Raw genomic sequence first — 21710 nt, forward strand, 5'->3', positions numbered from 1 at the left:
TTCACTACTTGTAAAAAAGTCACACTCACAATCCCGTGGTCAAGATCATAAGAAATAAAGCATATACTCTATGAAGTTTTTAATATAAAATTTGCTAAAAAAATATAATTAATTATATATAAATGTGATGCTAATAATGTTAATAAGGTTGTCCTCAACCCTGCCAATCCCCCTCTTTCTAATCTATGTGGCAAAATATTTTATTACTATTTAATGCCATGTGTGTTGCAATAGGAGAGAGAAATTGCTAAATTATCAAGAGGAGAGAGAATGAGAAAGTGGGAGAAAAAACATGGTAAATCTTATTTGATTACTTTTTAAAATTTTTTATTTCTTATTATATAATTTGGTTATTATATTTATAATATAATATGAAAGTGAGACCAAGAATTTGTAAATTTGATGATGTGGAGTGAGACCCATTTTAGAAAGTGAAAGAAACTTCTGAGTTAAGAATAGCCTTAATAATCTTCAGCTATATATTAGTTTTTGATATTACAAGAAAATAAATAACTAGGGAAAATGATACTTTTTCCGCCTATGTTATGTGCATATATCACTTTTCCCCCCTGTGTTATTAAAGTGACAGTTTTTCCCCTTGAAATGTTAAATTGACATTTTTACCCTTAAAAATAATTATTTCATTATTTTTCTTCTCCAACAAATTATTACTTATATGTATGGATGATCACGATTCGGTTCGAACCTAACCAAACACTGCAGCAATCATACCAAAATAGTATGGACGATTCTGGTTACGATTCAGAACCGAAAAAATAAAATTAAATAATTGTTGAACCTTGAACCGGAATTGAACCACAGTCATATATAGTGAAAATGATCAAACACTTATTTGATAAATCAGTACGGTTCTGTTCTAATTTTGATTTTGAACCTCCAATCGAATTAAAACTTATTTATTTATTTTTATAATTTTATTTCTTATTTAAAAATAGTCTAAATTTAGCAATTATTTTATTTTATTTTTTCGGTTCTGAATCGTAACCGTAATCGTCCATACTTTTTAAGTTCAATTGTTACGGTGTTCGATTAGGTTCGTATCGAACCGTAATCTTCCATACATATAAGTAATATAATTGGTTGGAGAATAAAAATGAATGAAATAGTTATTTTTAAGGGCAAAAATGTTAATTTAACATTTCAGGGGGAAAAACTACCACTTTTAAAATAACTTAGGGGAAAAATTACCACTTTAATAACTCAGGGGGAAAAAGTGCTATATGCACATAACTTAGGGGGAAAAGTGTCATTTTCCCTAAATAACTATAAAAAATTAATTTTAAATGAGTCATTTCCATTTTTGGTCCCACTTTTATTGGGGCATTGCCAATTTTAGTCCACTTCATTAATTTTTGTCATATTGCGACCAGTATTATTTAGTCCTTGCCACTTTTAGTCCACCGTTAAGATTTTCGTCAAATGATCGTCCAAAACAGGGGTATTTTTGGTCTTTTCATGCTTTGGTCATCTCCTTGACCCTTTGTAGTGGTTTTCCTTACACATTTTCATCCAATGAAGAGGTCCGGCGAAAGCCATGTGAGCCACATTACAATGCCATGGCTTTCGCCGGACCTGTTCATTGGATGAAAATATGTAAGGAAAACCACTGCAAAGGGTAAATGAGATGATTAAAGCATGAAAAGACGAAAATACTCCTATTTTGGACGGTTATTTGACAAAAAATTTAACGATGGACTAAAAGTAACAAGGACTAAATAAGATTGGTCGTAATGTGGTAAAAATTAATGAAGTGGACTAAAATTGACAATGCCCTAATAACAGTAGGACCAAAAATGAAAATGACTCTATACAAAAGGAAAAAATTGGAGCTAGTTGCAGTGGAGTAAAAGTTAGAACGAAGTAGAAACTTAGAAGTGCATGAAGTATTTTTCATCATGAAAAGGTGCCCTCAACTAACAAGTTCTGACCAACAGCGTGACCTTCAACTACTGTAAGTTGCTCAGACCTAACTCAATCAACTCATATGATCTATATATATCCCAAGAAACAAAAAAAAGTTGCACAGACCTCACAGAATTGAATAACATTCATAGCTTCAATTATATTGCCATGGCTGCGCCATCTGATCCCAAACCCTCAAACTCATTTATGCAGCAATTTTCTCAAGAAAGTTGTTACCCTAAAGAGCTAAGAGAATCCATCATTTCATTACCCAGAGAGTAAGGTTGGCTCTCTCCTCATATGTATAAATACAAAGGGTTTTGGTTTGATTCTCAGTTCTTGTACGGTGCTCTTAGATGCCAACAACACTTCCAGGCTCAACATTCTGATATTATACTATGTACCCTCCCTAAATGCGGCACCACTTGGTTGAAAGCTCTGGTATTTGCTTTGACCACTCGAAAACAATTCCCTGTATCACAAGAAATCCACCCTTTACTCACAACAAGTCCTCAGGACTTAATTCGCAACATAGAAATTTGTTATGCAAGAGAAAACAACCCTGATTTCCCTATGATAAATAATGGGTTTAGGGTATTGTCATTTATCACTAGCGTTGTTATCAAAGGCTCTGTTTGGTAAATGGCTGTTAACTGATTGGGTTAGAAGGTATGATTAGTTGATAACATTAGCTGATTGTAGAAAGTTGTTTGATAGATTAACTGTTAGCTGATAGCTGTTTGGTATAATTTATTTTCTCAAAAAGCTAATTGAAAATTGAGTAGCCTTTTGAATTTTAGTGTTTTGGAGTTACAAAAAAACTTATTAACCAAACAACTAATAGTGGTCAAATAAGTCAAAATTGACTGATAGGTTGATTATTTACCAAACAGGGCCAAAATCGGTATGGGAATCGGAATACTAGCTCATTTGTGTGTGCAGAAACCAAAAGGACACGGTGGTGTCGTTTTGGCACTTCATCAATAAGTTGAGGGTTGAGCTTCGTGGCCTGAAGCTATACCGTTTCTAGAGGCATTTGATAGATATTGCAGGGGAGCAAGTCACTTTGGGCCTTTTTGGGATCATTTGTTGGGATAATGGAAGGAGAGCTTGGAGAATCCTAGGAAGGTGATGTTCTTGAAGTACGAGGAGATTAAGGAAGAGCCTGAAGTTCAGTTGAGGCGAATTGCAGCGTTCTTGGGGTGTCCATTTTCTGAGGAGGAAGAAGAAGGTGGTGTAGTAGGTGGAATCTCGAGGCTTTGCAGCTTTGAAAGCTTGAGCAACTTGGAGGTTAACAAGATTGGTAAGAGCACTCATAGGCCAAATAATGTGTATTTCAGGAAAGGTAAGGTTAGAGATTGGAGGAACCATCTAACAGATGAAATGGCCAGCAAACTTGATCAAATTGTTGAAGAAAAGTTCAAAGGGATTGGGCTCAAGTTGTGATGTGATCACATCACAATTAAGTCTCTCTCATCTTCTAAGTGTTATAAATATAGAGTTAATTCCATTTTTGATCCTAGATTTATAGGTGGCATTCCACTTTTAGTTAAAAAACATCCACTTTTGATCCTAGTATTATTGTGGCATGACCATTTTTGGTCCTCCATCAACAAAACAGTTTAAATTTCGTCTAATACAAGAGCATTTTAGTCTTCAATTTTGATTTTATTTCAAAAAATAAACATAAAAGATATAGCGGGTCAACATACTTTGTATAAAAATGATCAAAATTTCATTGTATTTAACGGCATTTCAATGATTTTCTTGACGAAGGACCAAAAATGGTCATGCCACAATAATACTAGGACCAAAAGTGGATGTTTTTTAAAAAAAGGACTAAAAGTGGAATGCCACCTATAAATCTAGGACCAAAAATGGAATTAACTCTATAAATATATATATAATATTATGGCCATTATCCTCTATTTATGGTATATGATATTATGGCCATTATCCTGTTTTTATAATTTTATGGTATCCTTTGTTATTGTAAGGCCTTCCGGGGGTTTTGGTGTGGATTTTGAGGAGGTTTTGTAAGTGTGATTAGGAAAGAGAAAATAAGATTGGAGGAAAAACAGAAAATTTAAAAATATAACAAAATAAAAAACAGAATAAAAAATTAAAAAAAAAAAAGGTTAATACGCGCCCAGGTTGACGCGTGCACTGCACGCGCCATCCTGGGCGCTAAATCTGCGCCTCACGCAGTGAGGCGTCTCTTAATTATTGTGGGGCCCAGCAAACTGCAAAGAACTCCTTTCTTGCAGGAGAAAGAAACCAACAAAGTCTTCCCTTCCCATTTGTTAAAAAACTATCGCAAAAACTTTTATTGTTTCAAAATCCCACTAAAAGCCACAAATGGGAATGGCCTAACGGTCATGTATTCTAATTATGTATATGTATATATTGTAAATGGTTATCTAATAAGAATGTGTTTGAGCAGTTTCTATATTCTCTAGTTTTCTCTTCCCTTCCTTATTCTCTATATGACTTTGGACATGATATAAGGATACATCGAGATTTCAACATGTTATCAACACGAGTGCTCTACCCCAAACCCACAACAACCACGTACTCCCACCATTTTTTCTGGCGATCACCATTTTTTCGACCAGCCAAGAAAAGAAAAAAAAAAAAGGGAAACTACCATCGGCACTACCGCCAAAGAAAATAAAAAAAGGGAAAAAACTACCTCACCATCGGCACCACAACTGCCACCGTTCGCCACCAACACCACTGTCTCTCTCCCGGCTTCATCCTCCGACCCCTTCCTAGCTTGTTGCACATAACTTTCACCTATGGTTCCCTGCTTTATTATTATTATTATTACTATTACTATTACTATTACTATTACTATTACTATACTATAATAATAATAATAATAATAATAATAATAATAATAATAATAATAATCTATATCTATACTATCTATACTAATATATATAATAATAAAATCCTCTTCTCAAATTTTTCCGCCCAAACTCAGGGACATTTTAGTAAAACCAAACTCATGATTATTGGTAATCCATATATACTCATAAAATCAACCATCAATAATTCTTATTATTATTTGCATTTGTTAAGAACATACCTATTTCGCCAAGACATTTGGTCTAGTAGCACTCGGTTGCACTACCATATGGAAGGGGTGGGTTCAAGTCTGACTCTATGTACTTCAGTAGGTTGAAAAAGTAAACAGATACTACATTGTAATAGAGTCAATAGTGCCAAAAAAAAACATACCTATTTATTACTATACGTGCAAATTCATATGGTAATTATGGTTGAATAATATTATATTATGTATGCTAATAATATCTATTATTTATAATTCTCATTAATTGTAATTGTTAAGAACATACTTATTTCATTCAAATATAATATTATATCCTGCAAATTCATATGTATTATTATATGTGCAAATTCATATAGTAATTATGGTAGAATAATATTATATTATGTATGTTAATAATATCTATTAATTATAATTGGTAAGAACATAGTATGTAGGTTACTGAAATAATTATTATTTGCAATTGGTAAGAACATACCTATATTTTTTTTTTGAAAAAAGAACATACATATTTCATTCACGTATAATATTATATCCTGCAAATTCATATGTATTATTATACGTGCAAATTAATATGTATTATTATGGTAATATGGTAGTTTTGGTAGAATAATATTATAATAATATCAGTTGATGATAATATTGTTTTCATATTCACATATAGTAGCGTAATAACATAACATTTTGTTGTTTAAACAGATCATTTTGCTAAACCTAAAGTTCTAAGGTTCCAACGTATTTCTGCCTCTGTACTATCTTATTTACATCGAATAGCAATGGCTTCAACTCACTCTGAGATTGTTGGTCGTTGATAAGTGTTTATTTGTCTATATTTTTCCCATTTCACTAAGTCATTTTTCTTATTGATCATTCCAAATTTAATGAGAGTATGACTAAATTGTGTTGTTTTGCAAGGATTTTGGATTTGGAAGCAAATATGAATGTTTCATGCATTTTGAAGGGAACTAGAGTCAAAAGAAACATTTTGGATGCATTTAGAGTCAATGAGAGCCAAAGAGAAGTTATGGAGATCAGTGCAACACTTCCAAGGGAGCCTAAGAGTTGTATTTTCAATATATGGTATTGGCCATTTGGGCAAACTAAAACAAAAGAGGAGCAAAAGATCAAGGTGTTGAAATTTCTGCACGTCGACGTCTTAGTGATTGGACGATATCTCAACCTATAAATGTCCACATTAAGTGATCTTTGAGCCATTGGAAAGAAGACTTCAAGGGCTACAACATTTCCAAAGATACAAATTTCGTAATTCTGAATGGAAAATGGTGAAAAACAGCCTAGAAGTCAAAGAAGTTGCACAGAGTTCGGAAATGTAATTTCTAGAGAGGAGGCATCCGACCGGATGCTAGGCCGGAGGTTTTAGGCTGAATTACAGTGCAAAATGCAGTTTCTGGAGAGGAGGCATCCGGCCGGATGCCACATGCTTTACTCACTATTTAAGCTCGTTTTGAGCATTTTGAACTCGGTTTTGACCCATGGTTGAACCCTAGACACTCCCATTCACTTCCTTTCATATTTTAAGGTTAGATTAGGCTTAGATCTATGTTTTTAACACTTTTGGAGCTTGTAATCTTGGATTTCAAGATTCTTCCAACCATTTCAATAGAGAAGCTTTCTTTCCTTTATCAAGATTTATGTTTATTACTTGTGTTTTTGTGTTCTTTATGCTATTTAATCATGAGTAGTTAGTTTATGGGCTTGAGTTAGGGTTGTATTATCTATTTTGATGCTTAAGTTTTGATTATTGTGAAAAAGGGGAAGAACCCCAACCTAGGGTTCATGTGTTTGAGTTGGGTCTTTAATCTATTTTGCAATAGTTGATACGTAGCAATTTTTGTTTGTGTTTGGAAAGTCTTTCATCTCAATGGGAATTGGATGGAAGACTTTAGCCTTCCCACTCTCGAACCCAATTTCCCTTCTATGGAAATAGGGGTAGATTAGAGCTTAAATAGCTTTTGTTCTTCAAGAACTTGGGTTGATACACCACGGAAGTGGGGCAATCCTTGTTTTGACTAGGCTTTATTTGTGCTTGCCTCAAGACCCTAGGTAAATTGCTCTTCCCCCAACCTTAAGTGTTAAAGCATCTAGATGGTAATGCCCCTAACTTGAGTCCTATTTCTTTATTTTGTATTTATCTATTTTTTATGTGTTGTTCTATCTTGTTGTCATTTGCTTAGCTTCTTGTTGATTTCCTTGTACTAGTGCCTAGTTTTGTGATTGCATATTGCGTGCCATAACCCCCAATCCTCAGCAGAACGACATTTTACACCCCTACACTCACCATCACTCATTTTTTCTACACATCAGGTGTGAACTTCATCCTAGACTCATATGGAATTGCATAAAGATTAAAGTGCTCCGTGTCGTTCATCTTCTAGAGACCAGAGGTTCAGAAACAATAAACTCCATAGAGTATGTAGTCCATGATGTAGAGGTATTTTTTTTACTATAATATTAATATTTTGTATTTCAAAACTTTTAGTTTATGCATATATATGGTTGTTTTACAATATTTTATTTTTACTCTACAAATTTAGAAAACTTTTCTATACATGCATAAAACTCAAATGTTTGTTCAAAAGTGGCAGAACAAATTTAAAGACACATGTATATGCTCTAGTTTTGTGAAAGAACCGTTGTGGGAGTATTGAAGGATGCATATTTCACTACACATATTTATGACAAAGAAGGATTATGATTTCTTTGAAGAGGTAGGTTATTCATTAAATTATTAGGCAGGACTTCTATTTTTAATGGAACGGCCCTACTGTTATCCTAAAAGTAAAGATTCTAAATGTTTTGTTTTCTTCCATTTTTCTTCCCCCAAGACTTATTTGGTAGTTGTAGTTGTAATTCAACTACAACCTAATTCTTTGCGGAACACAATTACATTGTTTGGCTTGAGGGATTGCATTCCCTCCATTTGTGGAATTGAAATTCATAGGGTCCTCCTATGAATTCCAATTCGGTGATGGATGGAAAGGGAAAAAACATGATGGATCGAAAGGATATTTTAGTTTTGGGAAAAGGGTCAAATAGGCCTCTAAACTTTACGCTAAAAGTCAATTAGGTCCTTAAACTTTTGAAAGGTACAATTAAACACATGAACTCATGATTTTAGTTCATCCCACTCCTTTAGCCTATTAACCTTCCGGTCGCAAATTATATCGTGGACCGTGGTCCACAATGCATTGTGTATGTGGACTGCGGTCCCAAAACGACGTCGTTTTGATTAATGAAAATAGACGGATGAATTCGCGCCACTCACTTTCTTTTCATATATACTATAGTTACATTTCAACACAACTTCAGTTACATTTCAACACAACTGCAGTTACCTTTCAACACAATTGCAGTTACATTTTGATATAACTACAGTTTCATTCGATAATATAAAAACACAAAAGTGAAACTGTTATTCAGTATCTGTTCATATACACTGCAGTTACATTTCAACACAACTACAGTTACATTTTGATAAAACTACAGTTTCATTCGATAATATCAAACACAAATGTGAAACTGTTATTCAGTATCTTTTCATATACACTGCAATTACATTTCAACACAACTACAGTTACATTTTGATATAACTACAGTTTCATTTGATAATATCAAAACAAATGTAAGGCAGTATCTTTTGGAATGAACTGTACTGTCAATTACGGAGCTCCGTCTCCCACTTATTAAAACGACGTCGTTTTGGGACCGCGGTCCACTATATAAAAACTGCCTTCCGGTAGCCTGTGATAAGATCCAACCTGGCAAGTGACTTGTCAATATCATTAAACTATGACTCCCCACGTAAGCAAAGAAAAAAAAATAGTCAAAAGAATTATTAAAAAAAAAAACTAAAACTAAAACTAAAACCCATTTACTCATCACCTCTTTCACCAGGTACACACCAGTTTTGCGAAGGTGCGACAAGCCTTCCAGCCAGACAAGTTTTTCTGTCCTTGTCTCCTCTGCAAGTTTTTTTGGAGGTGGCCTCGGTTTCTCATGCTCTTTGCTCATCAAATATACTGGATTGAATGGGCCTTTGGTAACTCGACTCATATACCCTTTGCTCATCACCACTTTCACGGGGTGCACGCCTATGCGGAGATGTGACGGCCCTTCTGGTCGGCGCTAAGGTCTTGAAACAGAGCACACCACTGTGTTGGGTCGGCAGCGTGAAAATCGATTATGTGCACCATTTTATTGCTTTCCATGGACTCAATTATGGCATGGTTGGCCACCCGAAAAAGCCACTTTGGAGAACTGGCGATGTCATATTGGCAAGGTTTGGGGCCAGGCTGCATCTCCCACTAGAAGGGAATTATTAATCCTTGAGCAAACGACATGCAATAATAGAAACTGGAGGATTCTAAACGGGGCGAGCAAATGATGATAGTCTTGAAGGGGAAGGATGTTGTTGAGGGAGAAACCATATTCATGCATCTTCTTCTTGTGGTCTGAAATATGCTTTGCAATATCGATGCTTTTTGCAGTATTATATTTTTCTTTTATTATTCCCAGTTTAATCATGTTGTATTATCCATCAATTTAATTGTTATTGCTACTTCAAACTTGGCCATGCATATAAATAACAACTTTCAAACGTCAACTAGAAGAATAATTCTCTTGTTTATAAATATTAATACAATTAACAGGCACACTAACTCACTAGTGTAATTATTTGATCTAATGCCTCTTAAAGATCATATCTATTCTGGCCAATATGTACAAATCAGTACAATACACTATTTGCATGCAACTTGAAGATTATATATATATATATATATATATATATACTCCATCTACAGTGGCTTCATATAAATATTAAAGCTAAAGGAAAAAGAATAAAGGATCATACATAGAAAGAATAAAGCTGAATTCAACGAACAACTTGGTGCGAGGAAATCATCCGTCAAGAAGCCAGCTTGGTGTAATGGAGGGCTAGGTAAATGCGTGGAAGACTTCGGAGCACCCTGTTCTCAAGGGCCTAGGCGAAGTAGCAGGCGATGCGCTACATGGTTTCGTCGTCTCCAAGCTGCTGTTGCCATGTGGTCGGCGTAGGTGAGAAGATAGATCAAGTACAGACTCCTCTCCTCCGATTTCAGCTCATTCAGCCACAGGTACATGCGATCCAGAAAACTTTATCAGTGGGGGAGAAATATAAACTAACCAGATATTTTGAAAAAATAAAAAACAAAATACTTAGAGATCGAGTCATAAATATTGTTAACTAGAGATGAAAAATCAAAATACATCAAGATAAAAAATATTTTAAACAAAATATAAAACATATGGAGTAATTAAGTAGATAAAATAGTTTGAATAGAAAACACATTATAAATCACTCATCTGACTATTAATATTAAAAAAAAAAAGGAAAAAGATCTGACTATTAATATTAAAAAAAAAAAAAAGGAAAAAGAGAGAAGAAGTCACAATGTTACAAATAAAAAATCCAATTAGAACCCTCACTATTAATATTAAAAAATGATAAAAACAAAATTGCACTCATCTCACTATTAATATTAAGAAATGAAAAAAAAACCCACAATATTATAAATAAAAAATTCAATTAGAATTATTGATATTAAATAAAATTGAAAACAAAATTCAATGCTAATGGAAGGATTCGAGTAATAGACACTGAAATCTCACTATTGGTGCTAAAAATTTTAAAAACAATATTCAATGTAAGGATTCAAACAGTTGACCATTTCATTCCGTCTGTGAAGTTTTACCATCTAAGCAAATTAACCTTTGTTTAAATGTTGATATACTTAATATATATACTATATATATGGGGTGGGGGAGTGGGGGCAGCAGCCCCCACTACCCCCATGCTAGATCCGCCAGTGGGTACATGGATTAGGCAAAACTGATGCCACCACTAGAAAAGCTTGCAGAGGAGGAGGACAGAAAAACTTGCCCAGCCGGAAAGCCAGCCGCACCTCCGCACCGGCGTGCCTTCCGTGAAAGAGGAGATGAGCCCGTTTGAGTTTTTTGTTGTTTTGACTTTTTTTTGGGTACTTTGCTTATGTGGCAAATCAAATCTTAATGATATTGACAAGTCAGCATTTTACCGGAAGTTAGTGGAGAGTTAACCGGCTAAAGGGGTGGGATGCATTAAAATTATATTGTAAGTTCATGTGTTTAATTGCACCTTTCAAAAGTTTAGGGGTCTAATTGACTTTTTGCTTAAAGTTCAGGGTCTATTTGATCCTTTTCCCTTTAGTTTTTTCCTTTCAATTTCCAATCAAAATTCCATTTTTGCCCACCAAAATTAGTAATTTAAATTATTTTTTTATTCCACCTTATTGTTTCCCTGCATAATTATTCCTAGGGCTGTTAGTGAACAGAGCTTTTGACAAACTACTCGTGTTCGAACTCGGTAAGCGTTCGTTTATTAAGGTAAACGAACATTAACAAACAAAATTTAGAGCTCGGTTAATAAACGAACAGAGTCTGAACAGTGGTAAGCTCGTTTGCTAAGTATAGTTTTCGCGAACAAACTCGTTTGTGTTTGTTTAGTTGTGTTCGTTTAGTAGTGTTCGCTAACAAGCTCGTTTGATGTTCGTTTAATAATGTTTGCGAACATGTTTACAAACATATATACATACATACATACATACATACATCGTGAACATAGATTATTTCTTGTTCACGAACAAATTACGTTCACGAACATATGCAGGTGTTTGGTTATTAAGTGTTCACGAATATGCTCATGAACGTACGTAAACGAATGTGTTCGTTAACGTTAACAAACACTAACGAACGCTTAACAAACGAACACGAACATGATTTTCAAAAATCTTAACTAACGAACACGAACACGAACACGAACACCCTAAAATCCTTAACAAACGAACACGAACAACCTCCGTTCGTTTATGTTCGGTTCGTTAACGGCCCTAATTATTCCTTTCCAATTCCTTCATTCTAAGCATACCGGTGCAAATGTTTTGTTTTCTTCCATTTTTGTTACATACAGGACAATTTATTGCAAAGATTCCAAGTGTTTTCTTTCCAAAAGTTTTGTTTCCTTCCATTTTTGTTACAAGACAATTTATTACAAAGATTCCAAATGTTTTCTTTCCATTTTCTCACACAGTCACACGACAATGAATTGCAGCCTCTTGTACGTTATCAAGTGCTAGCACATACACATTACATGGACTCCAAAATCCTACTCCCTAAATTTCTCTTTGATGCGGCGGACAATGATACACTATTTTTTTTATGTTAGTTTAAATACAAATGTTTACATCAAAATTTTATGTGTTAGAATAAAAAATGAGAATACATATAATATTTTCTTAAAATTAATCCCCTCCCCTTCAACCTTTTCTCCCCTTTACTTCACACGTTATAGATGATCTAATTCATTGATGTTGAATGTGTTTTTTTTTTTTTTTGAAAACACGTTGAATGTGTTATTTGAACCAATACATACCATTCATACTCACACATACATTTTCAATTATGTAGTTGAAACAAATAAAATCACATTAAATTCAAATACAGATACAAATGCATAAATAAAAATACAAAATTTGAATGTGGATATGAATAATGTTAATTGGAATATTTTGGATATTTGAATTTTCTTGTTTCCTATTTGAAGACATATTGAGATGAATTGTAAATTAAATACAGAAATTTTAAAGAGAAAATAAAATTGTAAAGAAAATTTGAGTGTTTAAGATATATAAAAAAAATAGAAACCAAAAGAAAACCAAAAAAATTAAAAAATATTTAATCCTCAACGGTGAGGAGGAAAAGCAAATAAAAAAATTTCCTCCTCAACAGTCAACGGTCAACCGTCCTGTTGAATGACCGTTGAGGAATTTTTTTTTTTTAGAATAAGGGCCAAATTGGCCACTGAACGTAACGCCAAAGTGCAATCAGACCATTCAACCAAAAAAACATGCAATTACATCACTCAACAGCACAAATTCATTCGATTTCACCTGTTAGCCGATTCTTGACATGTCCTTCCGGTTAAGCGCTGACATGGCCGAAGACATGGCATTAAAAATTGTTATTTTCCTTAGTTTTTGTTTTCCTTACTCCAGGCAACTGTGCTTTGCATGGAACAATAGATTAAAGTCAGTAGGATCTCTGGTTCAGATGATGATGGGGTAAAAGGGTATTCTCATATGCAAGAGGCCATGAAAGACTTGACCAATGTCTCATGTATACGGTCTCCCATGAAAAAATTAAAGGAAATATTGCTATTAAATGAGTCTCATGTCTTTGTTTCTTTTCCTTAGTTTTCGCTTCTTCGTTCATCTTCGTCTTCTCACTCGCTACTTTCGCTAGTGGTCAACCATGAGACTCCATGGCTTCGCCCACTTGGCTCCGCCACCGTTCTCCTGGGATCCCTCCGGCCACAAACCAAAACCTTGGGCTTTTGCCAGCCGCTAGTCGTCAACCATGAGACTCCACAGTTTTGCCCACTCGGCTCCGCCGCCGTTCTCCTGCGATCCCTCCGACCCACCAACCAAAACCTTGGCCTTCTGCCAGCCGGATGTTTCCCTCCGCCTCCGACTCAGGGGTCTCGTCTCCAGCCTCACGCTCAAGGGGGCTTGTGAACGCCGTCCCCGCCATTCCCCACCTCGGTATTAACGCATACAGCTGGTGGTCGGAGGTGCTGCACGGAGTCGCATTAGCCAGGCAATTTACTGATCTAACTCTCAACATGTTTCATCTTGTAATATTGAATTGCTTGTATATATTGATCGTCACAATATTTTACCAAAAAAATATATTATAAAACATTATATTATTAGATACAACACGTGATTTTAAAACATTTGAATTTAAATAAATCAAATGTGCCTAGAGTATAAACATAATTATGCAAATTACACATACACAAAATATGCCAGTAATATGCATAGTCCGCATATATTGTATATATACATGTTATTTAATATAGATAAATGTAAAAGATAATCATTGCTATTATTTTAGTTATCTAAGTAAATAAATAAATAAAATACAATAAATAAATGGATAAATAGAAAGTCCAATGAAATAAACCAAAAAATATATATATATTTACAGCAGCTCATTAAAATGGTTTTCGACAAAAAAAACAAAACAAAACAAAAAAGAATTATCTCAATCTTTTAACCCTAACACCACGTACAATCGAATCAATCGTACCCTAATTGTCTAAGCAATACTTTAGGCATTTATTTCATTGAGTAAAACGAAAGTAAGAACCATTATGAGTAGAGTTTTAATTATGTGACTGAAAAAAGCCAGAGATACAATGAAAACTGATGAATTATGGTAAGGTAAAAAAAATCTTGAAATGTAATGATTTATATATTAGTCTCAAAATCAATTAGATACAAATTATATTAGGAAAATTATATATATATATAAAGGCTAAATAATTATAGTACATTAATGCCGAAAAAATTATTCAATTATTATTTAGTTATAATTATAATAATATTATACTTTTATATATATTACCTAAATAATTACACGGAAGAAGAGAATGAGTATTATCATAATGATTACAATAAATAAAAATTAGGCAATTATATTAATATTTAATTATTAAGTTAAGTATTTGCACTTAAAAAAAGATAACTATAATTTATATTGTGCCAATAATATTATACTTAAGTATAAAAATATGTATATAGATTATCATAAAATAATCATAAAAATAACATGGGAGTAGGTGCTGAGAATTACCATAATAATTATTAGGCAATTATTAACACATGTATAATTTATTTTGTACTAATATATATATATATATATATATATATATATATATATATATATATATATATATATATATATATTATAGTACAAAATCAATTATACTTTATAATGGCAAGTATAAAAAAAAACCATAAAAATATCATAATAATTACTCAAAAAAAGGGAATGATAATCTATTTTTGTACTAATAATATTATACCTTAAATATAAAATAAGAATATTAGACAATTATGTTAATAAATAATTAATATTTTGGTACATTAATTTCGGCTAGGAATTGAAATAATTATGTTGGAAATAATTAATAAGAATATTAGGCAATATCAATGTCATGAAAATGTATTTTTGGAATCCAATTTGAAGTCTTAGACAATTTTGTATATTATTATGATTAGATAATTATATTATTATTAAAATAAATATAGAAAAATAAAGAAGAAATAATTTAAAAAATAAATATAATGTCAACTATTATATAATAAAAATGCATATTACATGTTAATGGTGTAGAAAATATATATAGCAGTAGAATTTAATTAACCGACCAACTTTTACAATATATATACTTACAACATTAGATTTTGAATATCTGAACCCATAAGAGAGTGCAGAAATATACAATGTTGCGCCTAAAAACCCACTGATTTTCTACCAGTTCGCAATTAATTTAAAATTTTCATGAGAGAGACCACTTAGACATCACGAAATCATTCATCTATCAACTACAGAGTTATTTTTAAAGAAAACCTGCATCCAATCTCGTTTCATGCTTGCAACAATCTGCAACACTCTCTTTGATACGCCATTCTTGTAGTCACCTTTCATTACAATTGATGGAGGAAGAGAAGTCAAAATTATGCATTTCAACTCCTACCGCCCACAACGATTTGGAAGAAAGCACATTCGATAATTATCTAAGCATTTTGGATGAAGATGCACCAATTCATAAAGACAATTAATCATTATCCTTAGTAATTTAGTTTACACATCAAAAATTAGAAAAAAGGGGACAGACTTAAACGAATAGAGGATGAATTATTTTGACCCTCAGTCCCTGACCATTAGTATAACGATGCATGAAGATGCTAGGATCAACAGGTTTATGAACAATTGGATGTTCTTCGAGGCTCAAAAGCTTGCAAACACCTGGCCAGTACATAACTATAAAAAGAAAACGCAATAATTAATTCATATCATAAAACGAAGATTCATGTAATATCATAATCTTGTAATATGATTTCTTACTGGGCGGTGGAAGAATGGAATGAGAGAATTACCAACATGAGGAGACGAGGGGGGGCAAGTGCAAAATGAAGAATTATAATTTTCTTTTGTCACCATCCATTGTATTTATAGGTAGGGAATGTGAGAATTATAAACTAATAATATCAAATTCCTTTTCCAATTTACCTCTTAATCAAATATTATTTCAGTCAATTAGGAATCTTTATAATTTTTCATTAATTAATAATATTCGTTTCCTTTTCAATTTATCAATAATGATTATTAGCCATTATAATTAATTGGAAGGAGTATGTTACTTTTATATATAGTATAGAAGTATAGATTATATATAGATATATAGATTATATAGATTAGATTATTAGCATATATTAGCATATATATATAATATGATTGACATTCGTAATATATTAGCATATATATAATATAATATGATTGGCATTCGTAATTTTTGTATCTCAGCCAAAATTCATAATTCGTGTATATTTTTTTTTTGAAGACAATGTTCGTGTATATATAAATATTACCCATTTTTATTGCCAATTACAATAAATGATTGACATTCATAATTTGATTTAATTTTACATGGCAATTGCCAATTACAATTATTAGATATTATTAGCATATATAACCTATTATAACCAATTATAATTGGGTCACACTTGTGTGAGACCGTCTCACGGATCCTTATTCGTGAGACGGGTCGGGTCGGGTCAAAGCACTATGCAAATGTCATACTTATATGTGCAAATATCATACTTATATGCTCAAATATAACACTAATCAAGAATACAATTTTTGTTACTTATTAGAGCAAAAGTAATACATTTTTCATAATAAGTAATGTTGACAAGTGGCCCTTACTTATAAGGACAAATATAATACTTTTATGGAAAAATGTAATACTTTTAAATCGAAATGTAAAAGTATTGTATTTTTCCTTAAAAGTATTACATTTACCCTTATAAGTAACAAAAATTTTATTCCTGATTAGTATTACATTTGAGCATATAAGTATGACATTTGTGCATATAAGTGTTACATTTGCATCTTGACCCGACCCGACCCGACNCCAATTATAATTGGGTCACACTTGTGTGAGACCGTCTCACGGATCCTTATTCGTGAGACGGTCTCACACAAGTTTTTGCCATTATAATTAATATTATACTATCAATAATTAATATTATTCTATAATAATAATAATAATTATAATTAATATTATTAATATTTAATATTATTAATATTATTATTATTATAATTACCATATTACTAAAATACCCCTACGTTTGGGCGGGAAAANTAAGTATGACATTTGTGCATATAAGTGTTACATTTACATCTTAACCCGACCCGACCCAACCCGTCTCACGGTGAGACGGTCTCACACAAGTTTTTGCCATTATAATTAATATTATACTATCAATAATTAATATTATTCTATAATAATAATAATAATTATAATTAATAATTAATATTATTCTATAATAATAATAATAATTATAATTAATATTATTAATATTTAATATTATTAATATTATTATTATTATAATTACCATATTACTAAAATACCCCTACGTTTGGGCGGGAAAATTGTGGAGGAGGATAATGCTTTTATATATAGTATAGATAGTATAGATTGGAATAAATGATGTGTTAATATATATATATATATATATATATATATATATATATATATATATATATAATACTTTTTGTTTTTGTTCATTGTATATCTTATATTTATTTTCTAAAGTTACTATTTTATCTTTCGAAAAATTACTCAACTCTCTTAACATTTGTTATTTGTTATAAAAGTTACGTTAAAGAACGGTTGTCATGCAATTTTTTTTTTCATTTACGTTAATGATTTCTAAAGTAAAAAAATGAATCTCCATAATTGCAATTATAATAGTATATTTACATTTCAAAAAATCTCAAAAACAATATTGATTGGAATTTTTAGCAAATATGATATATCTATATTCTAAGTTGCACTACTGAAAATCTCACTATTTCCGCCCAACGAAAATTGGATGGAAAACAAGGGTTATTGATCGGAAAATTGGTTTCCGACCAACATTCCAACTAAAATGAGGATCCGGAAAAATGAACATTGGTAATTCCGTCTAATATCAGATGTTGGACGGAAATTCTGTCCAACGGGTCAAAGTTGAACGGAATTTCCGCAAGTTAGACGGAATTTCCGGATGGTAATCCACCATTTTTAGAATGGGAATTTCTGTCCAACTTTGACCCGTTGGACGAAAATACCGACCACATGTTGGTCGGAAAATTCCCTAGTGCATTATGTTGATTTCCTTCCAACCTTTGGTCGGAAATTGTGACCAATTGTAGGCAGGAAAATTCATATTTATATAATACGGAGTATTTATATAGATTATATATATATATATATATATATATATATATATATATATATATATATATATATATATATATATAAAAAACANATATATAAAAGCAACAACTTTTTGGTAAATAAAAAAAAATTTTGATTTCCCGCCCACTGATAACGAAGTCGTTTTGGACAAATTTTGAGAAATCCAATTGCATTAAAATGAGTTGGTCTTTTGAGGGCGGATAGTTGTTACATTTAATTAATATCAAACTTAATGATTAAACCTTTTGGGTTTCCAACTAACGGCTGCAATACTTACTAGTATTTTACCCGTGCGATGCACGGATGAAATTTTTGTATTAGATATTTAAATTATAAAATTAGAGGTTAAATTATAAACAATAAATAATTATCATATTTTTAGTGTATATTTGTTCAATGATAAGATAAGTGTAAAAGTATGAATAATATATTTCTCGATATTTAATTTCATTACTATCTAAATAAATACGGGAAAAAGTGTAAATAATTTTAAAAATCATTAAGATGTTTAAAGATTCTTGGAATCAAACTGTATTTTAATGTTTTTTAAAATTACTTGATTTAAAATAGTTTTGATCCCTTTTTTTTTGTATAATAAATATGTTTGAAAAGTTAAAAAAAAAATAGTATACAATAGTCTGGAATTAAAAAAATCTCAAAATTAAAACATAATGACTTTAATTACTACTGTAGTAAATTTTGTTTTGAAAGTAAAGAAGATAATAAATTTAATAACAATTATAAATTTAAAATATTATTTTAGAATGAAGTCGAATATTTACAAATTATGAAAAACTTCCTTGTATACAATGTTTGCTGTTGAAGTTTTTCTGGTGCTTTCACTGTCACAAATCAATATTTTCAGCCCTTCTGGAGTAGTGACCCTAGAAACTGCAACATATAATTGTCCATGACTAAAGACAGGTTTTTTCAAGAATAGGCCTACATGAGAAAGCGATTGTCCTTGACTCTTATTAATTGTCATTGCATATGAGACAATTAATGGAAATTGTCTTCTTTGAAATTTAAACGGCAACCTCAAGTCTGATGGAGTAAGTGACATTCTTGGTATGAGTACTTTCTCACCTGCACTGCTTCCGGACAATATCCTTGCTTCTAGAACATGATTTCCAAGTTTAGTAATTACCATTCCTGTGCCATTACATAAACCAATTGAGTGGTCAATATTTCTTAATAGCATAACTGGAGTGCCAACTTTCAATGTCAATGCATGATTGGGTACACCTGAACAGTTGATTCCATTTAAAAATTCTGGAGTGTGAACATCAGCTAACATATCAACATTAGAATCAGATTTGCAAGTACTATCACAACTCAAATATGTAATTCCAGCAGACGTGTTTAAAGAACTGATATATTCATTTATAGAATGTACCACGTCAAGTGTTGGTGCCAATATCGCCCTTTTTTGTAAGTACGATGGATCATCAATTATACTTGAGAATGATGGATACGTGCTTTCCACAATTGCTTTAATGGGATCTGTAGAATACTGTAAGAGTATTTGTCCAGGTATCTCTATGTATTCACATTCATCTGTTTGCCCCTCAATTTTGCCATCTCCTATTTTTGCAATCCATTCAGAAAAATGTTTCAGTTGTGCATAATCATTATTTGAGGATGAGTTTTGGAGTCTCATATTCTTTGTCAAGCGTAGGACTTTACAATACCTCCATAGGTAAGATGCATTTATTGTTGCATGCACAATATCTTGCCTAGTTCCTTTTGGTATAACTGGTAAAATTTGTCTGAAGTCTCCACCAAACACAACTGTTTTTCCTCCAAAAGGTACGTCTAGCCCTTGTGGGTTATTGAAACGCAATATATCACGCAAACTTCTATCCAAAGCTTCAAAGCAATGTTTGTGCATCATTGGCGTTTCATCCCAAATTATAAGTTTGCATTTAACAATGAGTTCAGCTAATTCGCTACCTTGATTGATGTTACATGTAGAATCCTCATTTGGATTTAGTGGTTGATTGATGTTACATGTAGAATCCTCATTTGGATTTAGTGGTATTGCAAACCTTGAATGAGCAGTTCTGCCACCAGGTAGTAGTATTGCAAACCTTGAATGAGCAGTTCTGCCACCAGGTAGTAGTAACGAAGCTATACCACTTGAAGCAACGTCACCAGGTAGTAGTAACGAAGCTATACCACTTGAAGCAACGTGTTGAGTACTATATCTCTTTTTGACCTTAATGCTGCTGACAATGTTCTCCAGACAAATGTCAATGAATATTTAGATTTTGATTTTGCTCATATTTAGAATGATTATCAATGAATATTTGATTTTAATTTATACACCATAATAAATTCAACAAATTTATAATTATTTTATGATTTGGTAAATATAAAATAAATGATTCTGTTCATATTTGTAATGATTTTTTAACAATTATATATATTTATATATATATATATATATATATATATATATATATATATATATATATATATATATATATATATATATATATATCAAAATCTTAGTAGAGCCATTTTTTTTCCTATTCAAAATTTGAATATTTGTATTTTATAAACAAAAAAATTGAAAAGTACATAAATAATACTTTTTTCTTAAGAGAAATAATTAACAAATTTAATTTCTACTACTGTGTTATTCCTATAACATATTAAGATAAATAGAAAAAAGTAAAAAAAATAGAATTGAAATGAAATTAAATTGATTTATGGCTTACTCTTTTATAAAAACACAAAAAAAATATTGTTATAAAAAAAATAAATAATTTTTTTACACTACAATTGTGTTGTTCTTCACATTGTCCTTTTTTATATAATTAGTATTATTATTATTATTATTATTATTATTATTATTATTATTATTATTATTATTATATAAAAGATAAATTTCCCAGAGCTCAAATCCCTACCTAAACGGCAAAACCAAATCCCTACAGTATTTACAATAGTCAATAATAAAAATCCACATAGTATTCGTAATTCATAAGCTTAAAAGTATATCAATTCCCATGCATTTTCTTTATAAAAAAAATTAAAGAATTCATAAGCTGATAAGTATGTCAACTCCCAAGCATTGGCTAACCAAAAAAATTTTTTAATTATTAATTTAATGAAAGAATATATTACCGTCTGTACGATTTTTGGGACTTAGCCGTGACTGTTTTATTGAGGTTGATTCCAACAGCTGTTTCATGAGTATTATAGTCTAAATGTATAGTTTTTAAAGAGTATGGAATAATGTAGCTTAAAACTTAGTTGAAAGACAATAGTTTTGTATTTATACTTCTGTGATGTAAT

The 21710-nt window shown here is 31.6% G+C and overlaps 1 protein-coding gene and 1 pseudogene across 1 annotated transcript; one reads left to right on the top strand and one right to left on the bottom strand.

Annotated features, from left to right (window-relative positions):
• Positions 1-2091: 2091 nt before the first annotated feature.
• On the top strand, positions 2092-3369 carry LOC116004052 (annotated as a pseudogene).
• Positions 3370-19185: 15816 nt separating this feature from the next.
• LOC116005160 (ATP-dependent DNA helicase PIF1-like) lies at positions 19186-20301 on the bottom strand. Its single transcript, XM_031245416.1, has one exon. The coding sequence runs from the start codon at positions 20299-20301 to the stop codon at positions 19186-19188; it is 1116 nt and encodes a 371-aa protein (XP_031101276.1).
• Between the last annotated feature and the right edge of the window lie 1409 nt (positions 20302-21710).

The sequence above is a fragment of the Ipomoea triloba genome, chromosome 14 (assembly GCF_003576645.1).
Source record: "Ipomoea triloba cultivar NCNSP0323 chromosome 14, ASM357664v1".
NCBI lineage: Eukaryota > Viridiplantae > Streptophyta > Magnoliopsida > Solanales > Convolvulaceae > Ipomoea > Ipomoea triloba.

What these genes read in the sequence shown, in the direction of transcription:
- LOC116005160 (XM_031245416.1), bottom strand. Translation starts at nt 20,301, where the DNA reads ATGATGCACAAACATTGCTTTGAAGCTTTGGATAGAAGTTTGCGTGAT.